The 23,683-nt window shown below is 41.2% G+C and overlaps 3 protein-coding genes across 3 annotated transcripts; all 3 read left to right on the top strand.

Moving 5' to 3' along the window:
- The first annotated feature begins 598 nt into the window (after positions 1 to 598).
- Positions 599 to 3,946, top strand: LOC114931176 (uncharacterized). Its single transcript, XM_085483869.1, has one exon. It carries the CDS (start codon positions 599 to 601, stop codon positions 3,944 to 3,946), a length of 3,348 nt encoding a protein of 1,115 aa, XP_085339995.1.
- Positions 3,947 to 4,722: 776 nt separating this feature from the next.
- Positions 4,723 to 5,889, top strand: LOC146722786 (uncharacterized). Its single transcript, XM_085483868.1, has one exon. The coding sequence runs from the start codon at positions 4,723 to 4,725 to the stop codon at positions 5,887 to 5,889; it is 1,167 nt and encodes a 388-aa protein (XP_085339994.1).
- Positions 5,890 to 11,997: 6,108 nt separating this feature from the next.
- LOC114939731 (uncharacterized) lies at positions 11,998 to 17,292 on the top strand. Its single transcript, XM_085483867.1, has one exon. It carries the CDS (start codon positions 11,998 to 12,000, stop codon positions 17,290 to 17,292), a length of 5,295 nt encoding a protein of 1,764 aa, XP_085339993.1.
- Positions 17,293 to 23,683: the final 6,391 nt, after the last annotated feature.

Here is a 23,683-nt window from a genome sequence, read left to right as displayed (position 1 = left end):
TCTCATATCGAGTTTTTGTTCTTTTTTCTTTGATTTGTTTGTGTCAAGTCCAGGTGACTTTCTGACTTGTGAAATAATAAATTGATCTGTTTTTGTTCATCAACTTCAAGACTTCTTTTCAATTCGGCTTCCTGCGTAAATCATCAATCTCAGCGCACACATGGGTGCGCGATCACCCTATTAAGATACAGTCCACTCAACAATTGTCCTATTGTCCATCCATCACATCTCTCATGAGATTCCTATGATTTCTTTCCAATAAAAAAAAAAAAAAAACGGGTGAAGGATTTGAGAGGCGGCGCGCGAAACGCGGCCCTAAAAAGGCCGAGCATGCTCGTTCGTCGCAGCTTCGCGTCGGACCACGGTTCAAGCCGCGCGTTCGCAACATTTGGTCCTTCGAGCCGGATTTGAGATTGGTGACGAATTGAAAAGTGAAAAACTCAAGTAAAAAACACAGTGACATTGCAAGTACATTCAAAATCGGACATCATCAAACGCTATCAGTGCATTCAAAGAGAGTGACAGTTCGGTTCGTAAAAGACTAATTTGATTAAATTCAGTGTCGTTGAAACCTCAGTTGATTAAATTCAGTGTCAAAATGGAAGAAGCTCTCGCAAATCAACAAACTGCTTGCTATTCAGTTGCTCGAGCTCTCGATAATTTTAAAAAGATCGGTCGGTCAAATCTGACGGCCGCCAAAATTCGCTCGCGAATGACGAGCTTACAAGACACGTGGACACAATGTGTACGCAATCACGCGACACTGCTGCAGCTTGTTCCTGACGAGAAGCAAGTTTCAATTCACTACTTTAAAAAGGAGACCTTCGCCTTCCACGAGGACCTCTATCAGGCAGCTATGGACTACATGAACGAGTGCTTGGAGGAGCTGGTTCCAGTCGTAAGTCGTGAAACCTCTTTCAACGCTTCGTTCGCGCATACAGACTCTGCGTCATTATCGGTCAAACATCTTCCTCCCATCAAATTGCCGCCGTTCACCGGTAAGATTGAGGAGTGGGAGACTTTTCGCGATCGGTTTCAATCGCTTATTATAGACAATCGCGAATTATCGAACTTTAGTCGCATGCATTTTTTAGTGTCAAGTTTAACAGGCTCAGCTCGCGATGCGATATCAGGTATTAAAGTCACCGCGGATAACTTCTCGGTTGCGTGGAAAGCATTAACAGCGCGTTTTGAAAATAAGCGCCGATTAATTGAGACTCACATTTTGAATTTGTATAATTTTCCGAAAATGACTCGTGAGTCAGCTGTCGAGCTTCACGCCTTACGCGATAAAGCCGAACAAGCGATCTCAACATTGCAACGTCTTAATCGTTCGCCGGACCATATAGTCAGCGACATGTTAGTTTATTTTCTCTCTCAGAAGTTCGATCCCGCCACGCGCCGTGCGTGGAAGTTAAAAACGAGCGATATCGAAAATCCGCCAACATACAAAGAAGTATTAAAATTTATTTCGTCGCGTGCTCTCGCGTTAGAGGAACTTCACCCTCGCGATAACGACAAGACCAAGTCACATGCGAAAGTGACTAGCGCAACAGCGACTGCGTCATCTAATATAGTGTGTTCAATGTGCAAGCAATCGCACATTCTCTCAAAATGTCCGCAATTTGTAGCAAAGAGTCCGATTCAGCGACGCGAATTGGTTAAGAAATTTCGACGATGTTTTAATTGTTTGAGTGATAAACACATGTCGATCAATTGTCAAAGTAATTTCACATGTCGAACATGTAATAAACGACATCATTCTATGATTCATCTCGATTCGGACTCATTGCAACAAGTTACAAATGCGAACAATACGTCAAACGCGAATGACGTCATCGACAACGTGCCTAACGTTACGGCACTCTCATCAGTTACAATGACAACTGCGCCGACTCCTGTTGTCTTATCTACTGCAAAGGTGAATTTGCAGGCGCCTTCTGGACGCTCATTGGTTGTCAGAGCCTTGATTGACGGTGGATCAGAGCTCACGTTTGTGACGGAGCGCGTTGCTCAAATATTACGTCTCAAGCGTATACGAACGCTTACTTCAACGTCGGGAATAAGCTGCGCTGACACCGGTACATGCCGATCTGCGGCTCTGATTCACATCACTCCTCGCAAAAAATCGAAACCAAGGTTCACAACGGTTGCCTATATTATGAAGGCATTAACGAGGTATGCTCCCAGAAACGCTTCGCAATCGCAAGATTGGAAACATATTTCCAATCTGGAATTGGCTGACGATGATCCTACCGGATCAACACCGATTGATCTCATAATAGGATCCGATTTATATAATCACGTACTCGTTCACGTACGTAACGGACCGCTCGGTCAACCAGGTGCAATTGAATCGCATTTCGGATGGATCCTATCCGGAACAACCTCTATCCCGAATCACGTGACACAACCCTCTCATGTGGTAACTTCAACTCTCGTAATTCCGCCTGTTGAGGATGCGAGTCGCGTCGTGCAATCAGCTCAGTTAAATCAACGTTACAGTGTTGTCGCTCATTGTTGTTCTCTCGAAAATCAATTGACTAAATTCTGGGAGGCAGAAGAAACACCTCAATCAATTGAAATGTCTCCAGATGACGAACAATGCGAAGAACATTTTAAACAAACGCATTCGAGAACATCGGATGGGAGATATATCGTGCGTCTGCCGTTTCGAAACGGCCCACCCATCGAAATCGGTGAATCTCGCGAAATAGCCGCGCGTCGGCTTTCGTCGTTACTTCGGAGAATTAATAATCAACCTGCGATTAAGCAGGAGTATTCTGAGTTCATGAGCGAATACGCACAGTTGAATCATATGAAAGTAATCGCACCGGTGGATTCAGTAAATTCACAAGTCGTGTACATCCCTCATCATCCGGTCATTCGAGAGACTAGTTCGACAACTCGGTTGAGAGTCGTATTTGACGCCTCATGCACAACCTCTAACGGTACCTCGCTCAATTCTCACATGTTTACTGGGCCTAAACTACAGTTAGATCTGCAATCGGTTTTATTACGTTGGCGACAGCACAAATACGTTTACTCCGCAGACATAGCGAAAATGTATAGACAAATATTGGTCGACTCGCGAGACAGAGATTATCAACGCATCCTATGGATAGATGAAAATTCGAATATTCAAGAACATCAACTCCTTACGGTAACATACGGTACGGCTTCCGCACCGTTTTTAGCTCTTCGAGTCATTAATCAGTTAAACGATGATGAAGGAAGCTCGTTTCCACTAGCATCTGCGGTTTTAAGCGAGAACGTCTATGTGGACGACGTGCTGTTTGGGGCCGAAGATATGCCTCTCCTTAAACAGACTCGAGATCAAGTTTGCAAATTGTTGAAACGCGGTGGATTCGATCTTCGCAAATGGGCGAGTAACAAACCGGAGTTGCTCTCAGATATGTCATCGGATCATCACGGGCTCGCACAGCTTAAATTATTCGAGACTGACAACAATCTGAAGGTTCTCGGTATTTTTTGGAATCCGACGCACGATTGTTTCCAGTTTCAAATTGAATTACCACAGACTCTCCCTTCTACAAAACGAACGATTCTCTCTACCATAGCCAGAATATTCGATCCACTTGGATGGGTCACACCCGTAATTCTCAAAGCGAAAGTTTTTATGCAGAAATTATGGCGACACAAAGTAGGCTGGGACGACAATCTCTCAGAAGATCTTTTACAATGGAGCGTGATTTATAAATCACTTCCTTACATCAAAAGCATAAAACTTAGTCGCTGGATTGGATGCGATTCAGATACCAAGAGCATCGAGGTACACGGTTTCGCGGATGCTTCCCAAGTAGCTTACGCCGCAGTAGTTTTCTTGAGAGTCACAACATTATCCGGTCATACAACTGTTTCGCTCCTCGCTGGGCGATCCAAAGTCGCGCCTATCAAACCGCTAAAAATCCCTCGACTAGAATAGTCAGCTGCGGTTTTATTAGCGCGCCTAATCGAATTCATAAGAAAATCTCTTCATTTCACGAAAATGCCAGTTCATTGTTGGACAGATTCGAGTATTGTGCTTGCTTGGTTAAACAAGCACCCATCTCACTGGAAAACTTTCGTCTCGCATCGCGTAACAGAGATTCAAACACGAGTATCTGATGGCATTTGGCATCATGTCAGTACACATGAAAATCCCGCTGACTGTGCATCTCGCGGTTTACTCGGCACAGAATTGAGCGCCTTCGACATTTGGTGGCGCGGACCTTCCTGGTTGAGTCTTAAGCAGGATGATTGGCCCACATTCACAATAACGCCGATAGACGAAACACAGTTAGAAGAAAAATCGTGTCAAGTGCATCAAGTTAACGCTAATGAACCGTGGAATCTCACTACTCGATATTCATGGTGGCCGAAATTAATACGTATTACCGCCTACATTTACCGTTTCATAAGGAAGTGTAGAAAGAAACACACAATAGAATCGAACAACAAGTCTCAATCTCACGCTCTTACTACAGTTGAATTCAACGAAGCACGAAACTTCTGGCTGAACTTCATTCAGTTAGAACTATTCGAAAACGAGCTCCATAATTTAAAGTCAAACAAACCGTTGCCTACTCACAGTCCAATTCTCTCATTAAATCCGTTCCTGGATTCTGACGGTCTAATTCGCGTTGGGGGCGATTAGAACACTCGTCATTATCTTTCCAGTCCAAGCATCCAATCTTATTAGCCAACCATACGATCACTACCATGATCATCCGTTATACGCATGTTGTATCTCTCCATGCCGGTCTTCAATCCACTCTTTCAAAACTTAGACAAGAGTTTTGGATTTTGAGAGCAAGAAGTCTAGTAAGGTCGGTTATTTATAAATGTGTTCCGTGTACAAGAGAAAAGGCTCAAGTAGCTAGTCAGCTGATGGGCCAGCTACCTACAAGTCGTGTTTCGGCGCCCTCTCGAGCGTTTCTACATAGCGGTGTCGACTACGCCGGACCAGTCTTCACACGTGCTTCAGCCGGCCGAAGAATTACCTCGCGAAAGGCCTACATAGCACTCTTTATTTGTTTAGCCACACGCGCTATTCATCTCGAACTGGTTAGTGATTACTCGACTGCTGCCTTTTTTAACGCTTTTCAAAGATTTTGTGCGCGACGTGGATTACCAGAGGTCATGTACTCGGACAATGGCACTACGTTCGCAGGAGCAGACAAGGAGTTGTCGCAAGCGTATCGAGACGCTCAAAGCGATGTTAACTTTCTCAACTTCATCGTGTCAGATAACATCACATGGAGTTTTATCCCTCCCCATGCTCCACACTTCGGTGGATTGTGGGAGGCAGGGGTCAAAAGCGTTAAATACCACCTTCGTAGGATATTAGGAAATCACACCCTCACTTTCGAGGAACTTACTACCGTGCTTTGTAAAGTTGAAGCATGCTTAAATTCAAGGCCCCTGTGTCCATTGACTGATTCGATTGACGATTTTGAAGTTCTCACTCCGGGTCACTTTTTGATTGGATCGGCAATCACAATCAATCCAGAACCTTCTGTTCTGCAAATCAATGAAAACAGACTGTCACGGTGGCAGTTGTTGCAACAGATCACGGAGCGTTTTTGGAAGCATTGGCACGCCGATTATATTAACACGCTTCAACAGCGAACTAAGTGGCGAAAAGCAAAGTCACTTATCCATATCGGTTCCATGGTTCTGATTCAAAATCCTCTTCTTCCTCCTTGCAAATGGGAACTCGGACGCGTAATCCACTGTCAACCAGGCTCTGACGGATTAATTCGAGTAGTTTCCGTCAAAACAGCGAACTCGGAATATAAGCGTCCCATAACTAAGTTATGTGTGCTTCCAATCGACGTTGATTCTGACGATTCCATCGAGGATCAGCCTCGAGTGTCAAGCAATTAACGATAATTCTAGTGTAAGTTAATTATACGATTCTAATTCTAATTACGTTATAATTTATGTAGCAAGTAAGTCAAGTTTATGTTCATTAGTTAAGTCAAAGCGTGCAAGTAAAGTCGCCAAGGCGGGCGGCGCTTGCAATCCTAAGTTTAAGGTCGTGCAAATTAATACGAACAGCGGATACTGTTGTTTACGCGATATGCGTTAAATGTTAAAATCCGTCTGCGATAACAACAGTGATCTTTAGAAGTCAACTTTAAATCAATATTGTCAGCCGTTTCAGGTCTACAATTTCACTTTAGTGCGATCTGAGCGTAATCAGAAGTTACATCTCAGTATCTTATATATTGCATGGGATCAATCGTGACGAACAATCACACGCAATTAGTTTTTATTTAGCAAACCTCACTCACACGGGAGTGAACGATGCATCCTTGTGTAAGGTATACCGCGAGATCGAGTGGTTTCGAAATTCAAATTTCGAGGCGGGCGGTATGTTTAGGATTGAGAAAAATTCGCCGCGCTCGATTAAACGAAAATTCACGGATCAGTCGAGAATTTAGGTAAAAGCAATTGCCGCGGGCCTAACACGGCAGCACCTCGCGGCACGCACCGCGGGAAGCGCCGCGGAAGCAAATTTTCGGCCAATTAGCGCGTTCCGCGTGTACCCCTCGCGATCAGGCGGTCGATAGCGTGATCGATGAGGGTAGCATTCCGTCGGGGACAGTCGTCGCGGAGAGAGAGCCGGCGTTGGTCGCAAGTCAGACCAAAGAATTCGCGTTACGGTGTAATAAGTGCGTGAATGTATTATCGCGACAAATACGAACAGATTTGCGCGGTATTTTGTGACATATCGAGAGTGAAGAGTTAACGGGTAATCGGATCTCGTTCACGACGCAACATACACGTTCTCGCGACGAATTCGCCATTGTCTCGTGCATGCTACGTGCACGTGATCGAACATTACGAGTATTTGGATCCTGCTAGAGGATTCACTGCGATATTCGCGTATCGGTGAATGCATGTCGTGCATTCTCTCTCTCGCTCGTTCTCTCTCTCTCTCTCTCTCTCTCTCTCCCGCGCTCTCTCTCTCACAATTGTCGTAGTACGCCGTCGCGACGAATTCGCCGTCGTATTGTGCACGCTGCGTACACGTGATCGACTCCTGCGAATATTCGAATCCTTCTGGAGGATTCTGTGTGATAGTTAATTGCATATAAATGCACGTGATCGAACATTACGAATATTCGGATCCTGCTGGAGGATTGAATGTCACATAATTGAAGACAATTATTGAGTCGCGTCAAATCATATGTGCGCGTGTTCGATAAATTATAACGGTCGTCCACAAGAGGACAAATTTGTTGTTGTACGATTCGCGATCGTGACTTTCAAATAAGACATTGTTTTTTCTTGCGACAAAAGACATTGGTGTCGATATCGAACAAACAGTTTTTTCTTTTGTGATCACGAGCTTCGAAACGTGTACAGCAAACGCTTTCGATTCTTATATCGAGTTTTTGTTCCTTTTTCTTTGATTTGTTTGTGTCAAGTCCAGGTGACTTTCTGACTTGTGAAATAATAAATTGATCTGTTTTTGTTCATCAACTTCAAGACTTCTTTTCAATTCGGCTTCCTGCGTAAATCATCAATCTCAGCGCACACATGGGTGCGCGATCACCCTATTAAGATACAGTCCACTCAACAATTGTCCTATTGTCCATCCATCACATCTCTCATGAGATTCCTATGATTTCTTTCTAATAAAAAAAAAAAAACGGGTGAAGGATTTGAGAGGCGGCGCGCGAGACGCGGCCTTAAAAAGGCCGAGCATGCTCGTTCGTCGCAGCTTTGCGTCGGACCACGGTTCAAGCCGCGCGTTCGCAACAATATTCATAATTACAAGTGCAATATGTGAAATTAATTATATGACGCATTAAGCTAAAAGTTAAGTTACATTGCGAGAATTTTATAAAAAACAAAGTTAGAAAAGCTGCACTGCGTAAAGCTATTTATTTTGATTTTTTCATATATTTTCAGTTTTTATAAATTTATCAAATCAGAGTGAATTCTCTCTTTAATATTATTTAGTATTATATTTAGTATTATATTTTAGTATTATATTTAGTATTATATTTTAGTATTATATTTGTCACTATGTCAAAGTACATTAATATATTAATCTTTGTGATCATGTCTCTCAGAACAATGCGTGGATTATTTCTATTTAAACTATTAACAATTGCCAAAAAATCGTCTTTACTTTTTATAAAAATAAAGTAATTTTAATTATTTAGATATAAGTAATCAGAAATTAACGCATTGATGCAAGAATTTAACTGACAAGAAAATTAAAAAGCGCTGTGTAAAAACTTTAGATTTTTTACGATTTATATTAATATTAACCTGCCAAAAATCAAATTAATATGTTATGTGCTTTTGTATGCACTTAATACATACAATATTATTGCAATGAAAACATTTTATATTACTTTAAATAAATATATAATAATGATACTATTCTGTACAATTATACATATAATACATGTTTTTCTTAAAATTTCTATTAACTGAACATTTAATGCGTATCGTCTTGTGTTTTATATTTATCACATAATAATTACAAAAATTTTTTAAAATTTGAATACCTAAAAGATTATAACTTAACGACATTTCCCATTATTTAAAAAAATGCAAATTAAAAAAAATTACTTAAATTAATTTTGAAATATTTATTTTCAGAAAAATTGCAGAAAATGTTTACACTCTTAGTTCTAGTTTCTTAATAATAATTGTTAGAATCCAGGAGGGGTTACATAGAACCCATAATTAAACATTGGATTTACGAAGATAATTTTTTAATTTGAGGTACTTAAAAATTTTGTATTCAAAAGCAAAGCAAATGAGAAAATAAGAAAAAGAGACTAATTTCACAGAGATAAATAAATATCAAGTTATTAATACACGAACAATTGCTTTCTCGAATATTACAGATAAGAAGTACCTTCGCATTGTGTAGCACAGCTCTGACTAAGCAGAACAATTGTCTCTGCCCAGTGCTGAGATTACTACCGTCTTCATTCAAGACTGCATCCAAACCATCCGATCGATAAACTAAAGAATGCACTTTACATTTCTCGAGGGTTTTGTATATATATGCATATCGGTATACTGATCCAACGGATCCACATTCTCTCGATTAGTACCCAAGAAGAGAAACGGATTCTGAGGTATAATTGCTAAATGGGATCTGGAATGTTTTTCTTTTCTTTACAACTGCCCAGTGAAAACTACCTAGTCAAAGTGATGTCAATATGACATCAAAACTGTCGTATGTCGTCATTGCGTCAAAAAAGTAATTTAATATGACGAAAAATTGACATCATATATTTTAACGTGCATAATGAAATATTATATATAAAAAAGATTAAAGTGAATGTTTAGAAAGTTTAGATGATATATTGTAGTAATATGTAGGGAAAACTCAATCAGTGTCATATTGATATCAAAATGACTATATTATGATGACACAATTTGATTCAGTTATATATTACCTCCAGCGTTATTTTATATAGTATATATATATTGCATATATATATATATATATATATATATACAGGGTGATTCAAAACAACCGTTTGTCCTTAAAATGTCGTATTCCTGACTCAATTCTAAGACGATTTTTCCTTTGCCAAAATTTTATCCGAAGCTTAGTTTTTGAAATATAAAAAGAAATAGTTAGCGAATTACAGCACGAGTACGGGCTGTAATCAGAAGCGGCGCAACACATTATCCGACGCGGGCGATTACGTGGGCGCTCGAAGCGATCAGCTGTTTGTTACACGCGGCGTTTTGTGTGTGTGGGTGTGTGTGTGCGTGCGTGTGTGTGTGTACGCGTATACACACACACACACACACACACTCTCTCTCTCTTCTCTCTCTCTCTCTCTCACTGATTTTTACCTTGTAGAGATGTTTGATGTCCTTTGACGAATAATTGTTGCCTGACTGGATACAATCCGATATTGACACACTGTGACACACTGCATAATGAAATCATTTTTTTGTAATAAATTCTATTGACACTTTGACTCACGCACTTGATTAAAAATTATTGTAATAAATAACTGATTACAAATTACAACACATAATCACAATCTGAGAGAATTTTCTCTTAGAATTTGCCCTGAAAATTGTGGTAATCGTAGGATAATATTGTATGGAAAAAATTTTATTAGAATTCCTCTGATTAATATTTATCACATTCAAAATAATAATATCTATCACAATAAAATATGAAACATGTTTTATTAATTTTACTAAACCGTAAAGTAAAATTAATGAAATATATTTTATATTTTATTGTGATAAATATTATTATTTTTAATGTGATAATTATTAATCAGAGAAATTCTAATAAAATTCTTTCCATACCATATTCTCTTACAATTACTATAACTTTTAGGGTAAATTCTAAGAGAAAATTCTCTCAGTGTGTTCAGGATTGAGAAAAATTTGCCGCGCTCGATCGAACGAAAATTCACGGCTCAATCGAGAATTTAAGTGAAAGCAATTGCCGCGGGCCTAACACGGCAGCACCTCGCGGCACGCACCGCGGGAAGCGCCGCGGAAGCAAATTTTCGGCCAATTAGCGCGTTCCGCGTGTACCCCTCGCGATCAGGCGGTCGATAGCGTGATCGATGAGGGTAGCATTCCGTCGGAAACAGTCGTCGCGGAGAGAGAGCCGGCGTTGGTCGCAAGTCAGACCAAAGAATTCGCGTTACCGTGTAATAAGTGCGTGAATGTATTATCGCGACAAATACGAACAGATTTGCGCGGTATTGTGTGACATATCGAGAGTGAAGAGTTAACGAGTAATCGGATCTCGTTCGCGACGCAACATACACGTTCTCGCGACGAATTCGCCATTGTCTCGTGCATGCTACGTGCACGTGATCGAACATTACGAGTATTCGGATCCTGCTGGAGGATTCACTGCGATATTCGCGTATCGGTGAATGCATGTCGTGCATTCTCTCTCTCGCTCGTTCTCTCTCTCTCTCTCTCTCTCTCTCTCTCTCTCTCCCGCGCTCTCTCTCACAATTGTCGTAGTACGCCGTCGCGACGAACTCGCCGTCGTATTGTGCACGCTGCGTACACGTGATCGACTCTTGCGAATACTCGAATCCTTCTGGAGGATTCTGTGTGATAGTTAATTGCATATAAATGCACGTGATCGAACATTACGAATATTCGGATCCTGCTGGAGGATTGAATGTCACATAATTGAAGACAATTATTAAGTCGCGTCAAATCATATGTGCGCGTGTTCGATAAATTATAACGGTCGTCCACAAGAGGACAAATTTGTTGTTGTACGATTCGCGATCGTGACTTTCAAATAAGACATTGTTTTCTCTTGCGACAAAAAACATTGGTGTCGATATCGAACAAACAGTTTTTTCTTTTGTGATCGCGAGCTTCGAAACGTGTACAGCAAACGCTTTCGATTCTCATATCGAGTTTTTGTTCTTTTTTCTTTGATTTGTTTGTGTCAAGTCCAGGTGACTTTCTGACATGTGAAATAATAAATTGATCTGTTTTTGTTCATCAACTTCAAGACTTCTTTTCAATTCGGCTTCCTACGTAAATCATCAATCTCAGCGCACACATGGGTGCGCGATCACCCTATTAAGATACAGTCCACTCAACAATTATCCTATTGTCCATCCATCACATCTCTCATGAGATTCCTATGATTTCTTTCCAATAAAAAAAAAAAAAAAAACGGGTGAAGGATTTGAGAGGCGGCGCGCGAGACGCGGCCCTAAAAAGGCCGAGCATGCTCGTTCGCCGCAGCTTCGCGTCGGACCACGGTTCAAGCCGCGCGTTCGCAACATTTGGTCCTTCGAGCCGGATTTGAGATTGGTGACGAATTGAAAAGTGAAAAAACTCAAGTAAAAAACACAGTGACATTGCAAGTACATTCAAAATCGGACATCATCAAACGCTATCAGTGCATTCAAAGAGAGTGACAGCTCGATTCGTAAAAGACTAATTTGATTAAATTCAGTGTCGTTGAAACCTCAGTTGATTAAATTCAGTGTCAAAATGGAAGAAGCTCTCGCAAATCAACAAACTGCTTGCTATTCAGTTGCTCGAGCTCTCGACAATTTTAAGAAGATCGGTCGGTCAAATCTGACGGCCGCCAAAATTCGCTCGCGAATGACGAGCTTACAAGACACGTGGACACAATGTGTACGCAATCACGCGACACTGCTGCAGCTTGTTCCTGACGAGAAGCAAGTTTCAATTCACTACTTCAAAAAGGAGACCTTCGCCTTCCACGAGGACCTCTATCAGGCAGCTATGGACTACATGAACGAGTGCTTGGAGGAGCTGGTTCCAGTCGTAAGTCGTGAAACCTCTTTCAACGCTTCGTTCGCGCATACAGACTCTGCGTCATTATCGGTCAAACATCTTCCTCCCATCAAATTGCCGCCGTTCACCGGTAAGATTGAGGAGTGGGAGACTTTTCGCGATCGGTTTCAATCGCTTATTATAGACAATCGCGAATTATCGAACTTCAGTCGCATGCATTTTTTAGTGTCAAGTTTAACAGGCTCAGCTCGCGATGCGATATCAGGTATTAAAGTCACCGCGGATAACTTCTCGGTTGCGTGGAAAGCATTAACAGCGCGTTTTGAAAATAAGCGCCGATTAATTGAGACTCACATTTCGAATTTGTATAATCTTCCGAAAATGACTCGTGAGTCAGCTGTCGAGCTTCACGCCTTACGCGATAAAGCCGAACAAGCGATCTCAACATTGCAACGTCTTAATCGTTCGCCGGACGATATAGTCAGCGACATGTTAGTTTATTTTCTCTCTCAGAAGTTCGATCCCGCCACGCGCCGTGCGTGGAAGTTAAAAACGAGCGATATCGAAAATCCGCCAACATACAAAGAAGTATTAAAATTTATTTCGTCGCGTGCTCTCGCGTTAGAGGAACTTCACCCTCGCGATAACGACAAGACCAAGTCACGTGCGAAAGTGACTAGCGCAACAGCGACTGCGTCATTTAATATAGTGTGTTCAATGTGCAAGCAATCGCACATTCTCTCAAAATGTCCGCAATTTGTAGCAAAGAGTCCGATTCAGCGACGCGAATTGGTTAAGAAATTTCGACGATGTTTTAATTGTTTGAGTGATAAACACATGTCGATCAATTGTCAAAGTAATTTCACATGTCGAACATGTAATAAACGACATCATTCTATGATTCATCTCGATTCGGACTCATTGCAACAAGTTACAAATGCGAACAATACGTCAAACGCGAATGACGTCATCAACAACGTGCCTAACGTTACGGCACTTTCATCAGTTACAATGACAACTGCGCCGACTCCTGTTGTCTTATCTACTGCAAAGGTGAATTTGCAGGCGCCTTCTGGACGCTCATTGGTTGTCAGAGCCTTGATTGACGGTGGATCAGAGCTCACGTTTGTGACGGAGCGCGTTGCTCAAATATTACGTCTCAAGCGTATACGAACGCTTACTTCAACGTCGGGAATAAGCTGCGCTGACACCGGTACATGCCGATCTGCGGCTCTGATTCACATCACTCCTCGCAAAAAATCGAAACCAAGGTTCACAACGGTTGCCTATATTATGAAGGCATTAACGAGGTATGCTCCCAGAAACGCTTCGCAATCGCAAGATTGGAAACATATTTCCAATCTGGAATTGGCTGACGATGATCCTACCGGATCAACACCGATTGATCTCATAATAGGATCCGATTTATATAATCACGTACTCGTTCACGTACGTAACGGACCGCTCGGTCAACCAGGTGCAATTGAATCGCATTTCGGATGGATCCTATCCGGAACAACCTCTATCCCGAATCACGTGACACAACCCTCTCATGTGGTAACTTCAACTCTCGTAATTCCGCCTGTTGAGGATGCGAGTCGCGTCGTGCAATCAGCTCAGTTAAATCAACGTTACAGTGTTGTCGCTCATTGTTGTTCTCTCGAAAATCAATTGTCTAAATTCTGGGAGGCAGAAGAAACACCTCAATCAATTGAAATGTCCCCAGATGACGAACAATGCGAAGAACATTTCAAACAAACGCATTCGAGAACATCGGATGGGAGATATATCGTGCGTCTGCCGTTTCGAAACGGCCCACCCATCGAAATCGGTGAATCTCGCGAAATAGCCGCGCGTCGGCTTTCGTCGTTACTTCGGAGAATTAATAATCAACCTGCGATTAAGCAGGAGTATGCTGAATTCATGAGCGAATACGCACAGTTGAATCATATGAAAGTAATCGCACCGGTGGATTCAGTAAATTCACAAGTCGTGTACATCCCTCATCATCCGGTCATTCGAGAGACTAGTTCGACAACTCGGTTGAGAGTCGTATTTGACGCCTCATGCACAACCTCTAACGGTACCTCGCTCAATTCTCACATGTTTACTGGGCCTAAACTACAGTTAGATCTGCAATCGGTTTTATTACGTTGGCGACAGCACAAATACGTTTACTCCGCAGACATAACGAAAATGTATAGACAAATATTGGTCGACTCGCGAGATAGAGATTATCAACGCATCCTATGGATAGATGAAAATTCGAATATTCAAGAACATCAACTCCTTACGGTAACATACGGTACGGCTTCCGCACCGTTTTTAGCTCTTCGAGTCATTAATCAGTTAAACGATGATGAAGGAAGCTCGTTTCCACTAGCATCTGCGGTTTTAAGCGAGAACGTCTATGTGGACGACGTGCTGTTTGGGGCCGAAGATATGCCTCTCCTTAAACAGACTCGAGATCAAGTTTGCAATTTGTTGAAACGCGGTGGATTCGATCTTCGCAAATGGGCGAGTAACAAACCGGAGTTGCTCTCAGATATTTCATCGGATCATCACGGGCTCGCACAGCTTAAATTATTCGAGACTGACAACAATCTGAAGGTTCTCGGTATTTTTTGGAATCCGACGCACGATTGTTTCCAGTTTCAAATTGAATTACCACAGACTCTCCCTTCTACAAAACGAACGATTCTCTCTACCATAGCCAGAATATTCGATCCACTTGGATGGGTCACACCCGTGGTTCTCAAAGCGAAAGTTTTTATGCAGAAATTATGGCGACACAAAGTAGGCTGGGACGACAATCTATCAGAAGATCTCCTTTTACAATGGAGCGTGATTTATAAATCACTTCCTTACATCAAAAGCATAAAACTTAGTCGCTGGATTGGATGCGATTCAGATACCAAGAGCATCGAGTTACACGGTTTCGCGGATGCTTCCCAAGTAGCTTACGCCGCAGTAGTTTTCTTGAGAGTCACAACATTATCCGGTCATACAACTGTTTCGCTCCTCGCTGGGCGATCCAAAGTCGCGCCTATCAAACCGCTGACAATTCCTCGATTAGAATTGTCAGCTGCGGTCTTATTAGCGCGCCTAATTGAATTCATCAGAAAATCTCTTCATTTCACGAAAATGCCAGTCCATTGTTGGACAGATTCGAGTATTGTGCTTGCTTGGTTAAACAAGCACCCATCTCATTGGAAAACTTTCGTCTCGCATCGCGTAACAGAGATTCAAACACGAGTATCTGATGGCATTTGGCATCATGTCAGTACACATGAAAATCCCGCTGACTGTGCATCTCGCGGTTTACTCGGCACAGAATTAAGCGCCTTCGACATTTGGTGGCGCGGACCTTCATGGTTGAGTCTTAAACAGGATGATTGGCCCACATTCACAATAACGCCGATAGACGAAACACAGTTAGAAGAAAAACCGTGTCAAGTGCATCAAGTGAACGCTAATGAACCGTGGAATCTCACTACTCGATATTCATGGTGGCCAAAATTAATACGTATTACCGCCTACATTTACCGTTTCATAAGGAAGTGTAGAAAGAAACACACAATAGGATCGAACAACAAGTCTCAATATCACGCTCTTACTACAGTTGAATTCAACGAAGCACGAAACTTCTGGCTGAACTTCATTCAGTTAGAACTATTCGAAAACGAGCTCCATAATTTAAAGTCAAACAAACCGTTGCCTACTCACAGTCCAATTCTCTCATTAAATCCGTTCCTGGATTCTGACGGTCTAATTCGCGTTGGGGGGCGATTAGAACACTCGTCATTATCTTTCCAGTCCAAGCATCCAATCTTATTAGCCAACCATACGATCACTACCATGATCATCCGTTATACGCATGTTGTATCTCTCCATGCCGGTCTTCAATCCACTCTTTCAAAACTTAGACAAGAGTTTTGGATTTTGAGAGCAAGAAGTCTAGTAAAGTCGGTTATTTATAAATGTGTTCCGTGTACAAGAGAAAAGGCTCAAGTAGCTAGTCAGCTGATGGGCCAGCTACCTACAAGTCGTGTTTCGGCGCCCTCTCGAGCGTTTCTACATAGCGGTGTCGACTACGCCGGACCAGTCTTTACACGTGCTTCAGCCGGCCGAGGAATTACCTCGCGAAAGGCCTACATAGCACTCTTTATTTGTTTAGCCACACGCGCTATTCATCTCGAACTGGTTAGTGATTACTCGACTGCTGCCTTTCTTAACGCTTTTCAAAGATTTTGTGCGCGACGTGGATTACCAGAGGTCATGTACTCGGACAATGGTACTACGTTCGCAGGAGCAGACAAGGAGTTGTCGCAAGCGTATCGAGACGCTCAAAGCGATGTTAACTTTCTCAACTTTATCGTGTCAGATAACATCACATGGAGTTTTATCCCTCCCCATGCTCCACACTTCGGTGGATTGTGGGAGGCAGGGGTCAAAAGCGTTAAATACCACCTTCGTAGGATATTAGGAAATCACACCCTCACTTTCGAGGAACTTACTACCGTGCTTTGTAAAGTTGAAGCATGCTTAAATTCAAGGCCCCTGTGCCCATTGACTGATTCGATTGACGATTTTGAAGTGCTCACTCCGGGTCACTTTTTGATTGGATCGGCAATCACAATCAATCCAGAACCTTCTGTTCTGCAAATCAATGAAAACAGACTGTCACGGTGGCAGTTGTTGCGACAGATCACGGAGCGTTTTTGGAAGCATTGGCACGCCGACTATATTAACACGCTTCAACAGCGAACTAAGTGGCGAAAGGCAAAGTCACTTATCCATATCGGTTCCATGGTTCTGATTCAAAATCCTCTTCTTCCTCCTTGCAAATGGGAACTCGGACGCGTACTCCACTGTCAACCAGGCTCTGACGGATTAATTCGAGTAGTTTCCGTCAAAACAGCGAACTCGGAATATAAGCGTCCCATAACTAAGTTATGTGTGCTTCCAATCGACGTTGATTCTGACGATTCCATCGAGGATCAACCTCGAGTGTCAAGCAATTAGCGATAATTCTAGTGTAAGTTAATTATACGATTCTAATTCTAATTACGTTATAATTTATGTAGCAAGTAAGTCAAGTTTATGTTCATTAGTTAAGTCAAAGCGTGCAAGTAAAGTCGCCAAGGCGGGCGGCGCTTGCAATCCTAAGTTTAAGGTCGTGCGAATTAGTACGAACAGCGGACACTGTTGTTTACGCGATCTGCGTTAAATGTTAAAATCCGTCCGCGATAACAACAGTGATCTTTAGAAGTCAACTTTAAGTCAATATTGTCAGCCGTTTCAGGTCTACAATTTCACTTTAGTGCGATCTGAGCGTAATCAGAAGTTACATCTCAGTATCTTATATATTGCATGGGATCAATCGTGACGAACAATCACACGCAATTAGTTTTCATTTAGCAAACCTCACTCACACGGGAGTGAACGATGCATCCTTGTGTAAGGTATACCGCGAGATCGAGTAGTTTCGAAATTCAAATTTCGAGGCGGGCGGTATGTTCAGGATTGAGAAAAATTTGCCGCGCTCGATCGAACGAAAATTCACGGCTCAATCGAGAATTTAAGTGAAAGCAATTGCCGCGGGCCTAACACGGCAGCACCTCGCGGCACGCACCGCGGGAAGCGCCGCGGAAGCAAATTTTCGGCCAATTAGCGCGTTCCGCGTGTACCCCTCGCGATCAGGCGGTCGATAGCGTGATCGATGAGGGTAGCATTCCGTCGGAAACAGTCGTCGCGGAGAGAGAGCCGGCGTTGGTCGCAAGTCAGACCAAAGAATTCGCGTTACCGTGTAATAAGTGCGTGAATGTATTATCGCGACAAATACGAACAGATTTGCGCGGTATTGTGTGACATATCGAGAGTGAAGAGTTAACGAGTAATCGGATCTCGTTCGCGACGCAACATACACGTTCTCGCGACGAATTCGCCATTGTCTCGTGCATGCTACGTGCACGTGATCGAACATTACGAGTATTCGGATCCTGCTGGAGGATTCACTGCGATATTCGCGTATCGGTGAATGCATGTCGTGCATTCTCTCTCTCGCTCGTTCTCTCTCTCTCTCTCTCTCTCTCTCTCTCTCTCTCTCCCGCGCTCTCTCTCACAATTGTCGTAGTACGCCGTCGCGACGAACTCGCCGTCGTATTGTGCACGCTGCGTACACGTGATCGACTCTTGCGAATACTCGAATCCTTCTGGAGGATTCTGTGTGATAGTTAATTGCATATAAATGCACGTGATCGAACATTACGAATATTCGGATCCTGCTGGAGGATTGAATGTCACATAATTGAAGACAATTATTAAGTCGCGTCAAATCATATGTGCGCGTGTTCGATAAATTATAACGGTCGTCCACAAGAGGACAAATTTGTTGTTGTACGATTCGCGATCGTGACTTTCAAATAAGACATTGTTTTCTCTTGCGACAAAAAACATTGGTGTCGATATCGAACAAACAGTTTTTTCTTTTGTGATCGCGAGCTTCGAAACGTGTACAGCAAACGCTTTCGATTCTCATATCGAGTTTTTGTTCTTTTCTTCTTTGATTTGTTTGTGTCAAGTCCAGGTGACTTTCTGACATGTGAAATAATAAATTGATCTGTTTTTGTTCATCAACTTCAAGACTTCTTTTCAATTCGGCTTCCTACGTAAATCATCAATCTCAGCGCACACATGGGTGCGCGATCACCTTATTAAGATACAGTCCACTCAACAATTATCCTATTGTCCATCCATCACATCTCTCATGAGATTCCTATGATTTCTTTCCAATAAAAAAAAAAAAAAAACGGGTGAAGGATTTGAGAGGCGGCGCGCGAGACGCGGCCCTAAAAAGGCCGAGCATGCTCGTTCGCCGCAGCTTCGCGTCGGACCACGGTTCAAGCCGCGCGTTCGCAACACAGTGTTTTGATTAATTATTAAAAATTACTTGTAAAAACGCGCGGCGCGCACAGCACACGTTACTCGATGCGGACGGCAATAGTTTACACGGCAAGGACACGACAATCATAATCACAATCTAAGAGAATTTTCTCTTAGAATTTACCTAGAAAATTATGGTAATCGTAGGACATTATGATGTGGAAAGAATTTTATTAGAATTTCTCTACTATTTATCATATTAAAAATAATAATATGTATCACAAGAAAATATAAAATATGTTTGATTAATTTTACTATACAGTTTAGTAAAATTAATCACACATATTTCATATTTTATTGTGATAGATATTATTTTTAATGTGATAAATATTAATCAGAGAAATTTTAATAAAATTCTTTTCATACCGTATTGTCTCACAATTACCATAACTTTTAGGGTAAATTTTAAGAGAAAATTCTCTCAGTGTACCGATTAATTATTAAAAATTACTTGTAAAAAGGCACACGTTACTCGATGCGGACGACAATTGTTTACACGGCAAGGACACGACAACAGACTGCGGCGACGGACGACGCGACGCGTCGCGACGCTTCGCGACACGTCTAGACGATAACAATCACGCGGCGTTGCCGAACATGTGATTGACGCGAGACATGTATTAAAACGTATAATAATTATGTTATTAAAAAAGGCATATTATAACGTATTATAATTTTTTACGTTATAATACATTTTTTTTAATGACTTAACATTATCCGCCCGTTTTGCCCTTTCTTTTTAAGCGAGACGTGAGAAAAATAATTATGTTTTGCGAACAAGATGTTCTATGTATAAATGTATTGGTCGCTCTGAAAAGAGCGGATTGACTTTCGTCGCTCTGAAAAGAGCGGATTGACTTTGGTCGCTCTGAAAAGAGCGGATTAACTTTGGTCGCTCTGAAAAGAGCGGATTAATTTATAATAGGTGCTCAAAATGACCACCATCCATCCTTATGCAAGCTCTCATGCGTTTAAATAAATTTAATTGCACGTTCTCCATTACTTCCTCTTCGATATTCCAAATTACATATCGCAATCTGGTTTCTAAGTCGTCGACGTCCTCGGGAAGCGTTTTGTATATTGATTCCTTACAGTATCCCCATAAAAAGAAATCAAGAGGATTAAGGTCCGGGGATCTTGCGGGCCAACGTATCGGGCCATACCGACCCATCCAACGTCCAGGAAACTGCTCGTTCAAGTAGTTTGTTACAATCCTGGCGTTGTGTGGTCCAGCACCGTCTTGTTGAAAGAACATTTTATTTCTTTCAAATAGTGGCACTTCTTCTAAAAAATCGGGCAGATTTTCTTTCAAAAGTTCCACGTACGTCTGGCCAGTTAAAATATCTGGTAGCATAACGGGCCCAAGTATTTGGGTACCCATTATTCCAGCCCAGATATTTATTTTCCAACGTACTTGAAAATTTTTGAGCCGCGTTACTCTGGGATTTTCTTCGCTCCAATAATGCATATTGTGCAAGTTAAAAATACCTTCTTGTGTGAATAGTGATTCATCACTGAATATCACACGGGAAGAAAATCTGGGATCTCGATCCACTTGTCTCAAAAACTTTTCGCAAAATGTTCTTCTTGCCTGATAATCTTCAGCTCGTAAATGTTGCACGCGTGTATAATGAAACGCGTGCAACTTTTCTTCTTTGAGCGTTCTTTGTACCGTCGAGTAAGAAAAGTTGTGTTCTCGAGCAACCACTCGAATACTCGTTTCAGGATTATCTTCGAAAGCACGTACAATTCGCTTCGTATTTCGCAAATTTCTTGCATTGCGATTTCTTCCAGTATCGTGTTTATCCGGAAGGACACTGCCAGTCTCATGTAATCTCTGAGCTGCTCGAAGTATAACAGGAGCCGATGAATGTCTTGCTCGATTTGGATATAATTCGGCGTATCTTCTTGCAGCTACGTGATACTGCCCATGACACTCGCCGAATGCCATTAACATATCGTAATATTCTTCGTTTGTGTACGCTGCCATATCGTCCTCTTAACTCTTGTAATAATCGAAAGATTATTGTTTGCATTATCAATCTTCATTTAATTTATACAATCCGCGGGGTGTCGCGATTTCCCCCTCCACGCCTTCCGCGTCAAATAGCGGCACGCGACACCCGCGACAGCGGCCACCCGCGAATCGTATAAATATAAGATGCAGATCGACAATGCAATCAATCATCAATCGGCTCCCGTCATACGAAGAACTCAGAGACAAAACGAGACTGGCAGCGTCCTTTCGAGCAAACAAGAAAAAAAGTTGCACGCATTTCATTACACACGCGTGCAACATTTACGACCAGAAGATTATCAAGACGAACGTTTTGCGAAAATTTTCTGAAAAAAGTAAATCGTTTCCCGAAGACGCTTCCCGAGGACGTCGACGACTTAGAAACCAGATTGCGATATGTAATTTGGAATATCGAAGAGGAAGTAATGGAGAACGTGCAATTAAATTTATTTAAACGCATGAGAGCTTGCATAAGGATGGATGGTGGTCATTTTGAGCACCTATTATAAATTAATCCGCTCTTTTCAGAGCGACCAAAGTTAATCCGCTCTTTTCAGAGCGACCAAAGTCAATCCGCTCTTTTCAGAGCGACCAAAGTCAATCCGCTCTTTTCAGAGCGACCAATACATTTATACATGGAACATCTTGTTCGCAAAACATAATTATTTTTCTCACGTCTCGCTTAAAAAGAAAGGGCAAAACGGGCGGATAATGTTAAGTCATTAAAAAAAATGTATTATAACGTAAAAAATTATAATACGTTATAATATGCCTTTTTTAATAACATAATTATTATACGTTTTAATACATGTCTCGCGTCAATCACATGTTCGGCAACGCCGCGTGATTGTTATCGTCTAGACGTGTCGCGAAGCGTCGCGACGCATCGCGTCGTCCGTCGCCGCAGTCTGTTGTCGTGTCCTTGCCGTGTAAACAATTGTCGTCCGCATCGAGTAACGTGTGCCTTTTTACAAGTAATTTTTAATAATTAATCGGTACACTGAGAGAATTTTCTCTTAAAATTTACCCTAAAAGTTATGGTAATTGTGAGACAATACGGTATGAAAAGAATTTTATTAAAATTTCTCTGATTAATATTTATCACATTAAAAATAATATCTATCACAATAAAATATGAAATATGTGTGATTAATTTTACTAAACTGTATAGTAAAATTAATCAAACATATTTTATATTTTCTTGTGATACATATTATTATTTTTAATATGATAAATAGTAGAGAAATTCTAATAAAATTCTTTCCACATCATAATGTTCTACGATTACCATAATTTTCTAGGTAAATTCTAAAAGAAAATTCTCTTAGATTGTGATTATGATTGTCGTGTCCTTGCCGTGTAAACTATTGCCGTCCGCATCGAGTAACGTGTGCTGTGCGCGCCGCGCGTTTTTACAAGTAATTTTTAATAATTAATCAAAACACTGAGAGAATTTTCTCTTAGAATCTACCCTAAAAGTTATCGTAATTGTAAGAGCATATGGTATGGAAAGAATTTTATTAGAATTTCTCTGATTAATAATTATCACATTAAAAATAATAATATCTATCACAATAAAATATAAAATATATTTCATTAATTTTACTTTACGGTTTAGTAAAATTAATAAAACATGTTTCATATTTTATTGTGATAGATATTATTATTTTGAATGTGATAAATATTAATTAGAGGAATTCTAATAAAATTTTTTCCATACAATATTATCCTACGATTACCACAATTTTCAGGGCAAATTCTAAGAGAAAATTCTCTCAGATTGTGATTATGTGTTGTAATTTGTAATCAGTTATTTATTACAATAATTTTTAATCAAGTGCGTGAGTCAAAGTGTCAATAGAATTTATTACAAAAAAATGATTTCATTATGCAGTGTGTCACAGTGTGTCAATATCGGATTGTATCCAGTCAGGCAACAATTATTCGTCAAAGGACATCAAACATCTCTACAAGGTAAAAATCAGTGAGAGAGAGAGAGAGAGAGAGAGTGTGTGTGTGTGTGTGTGTGTGTATACGCGTACACACACACACGCACGCACACACACACCCACACACACAAAACGCCGCGTGTAACAAACAGCTGATCGCTTCGAGCGCCCACGTAATCGCCCGCGTCGGATAATGTGTTGCGCCGCTTCTGATTACAGCCCGTACTCGTGCTGTAATTCGCTAACTATTTCTTTTTATATTTCAAAAACTAAGCTTCGGATAAAATTTTGGCAAAGGAAAAATCGTCTTAGAATTGAGTCAGGAATACGTCATTTTAAGGACAAACGGTTGTTTTGAATTACCCTGTATATGCAATTTCTATATATATTGCATTTATATATTGAGTTTGATTTAATGTATTATTTAGTTAATTTTAAATTTAATGTATATATTTTATAGTTTATTCTTTTTAATTGAATTAATAATACTAATTTAGAGTTTATC

The sequence above is a fragment of the Nylanderia fulva genome, unplaced genomic scaffold (genome assembly GCF_048542155.1).
Source record: "Nylanderia fulva isolate GAGA-0341 unplaced genomic scaffold, ASM4854215v1 Scaffold272, whole genome shotgun sequence".
NCBI classification, from domain to species: domain Eukaryota; kingdom Metazoa; phylum Arthropoda; class Insecta; order Hymenoptera; family Formicidae; genus Nylanderia; species Nylanderia fulva.
Note: the sequence above shows the minus strand (reverse complement) of the source record. Positions and strands in the feature narration are given on the sequence as shown.

Excerpts from the sequence above, each read along its gene's own strand:
- LOC114939731 (XM_085483867.1), top strand. The coding sequence starts at position 11,998 with ATGGAAGAAGCTCTCGCAAATCAACAAACTGCTTGCTATTCAGTTGCT.
- LOC146722786 (XM_085483868.1), top strand. The coding sequence starts at position 4,723 with ATGATCATCCGTTATACGCATGTTGTATCTCTCCATGCCGGTCTTCAA.
- LOC114931176 (XM_085483869.1), top strand. The coding sequence starts at position 599 with ATGGAAGAAGCTCTCGCAAATCAACAAACTGCTTGCTATTCAGTTGCT.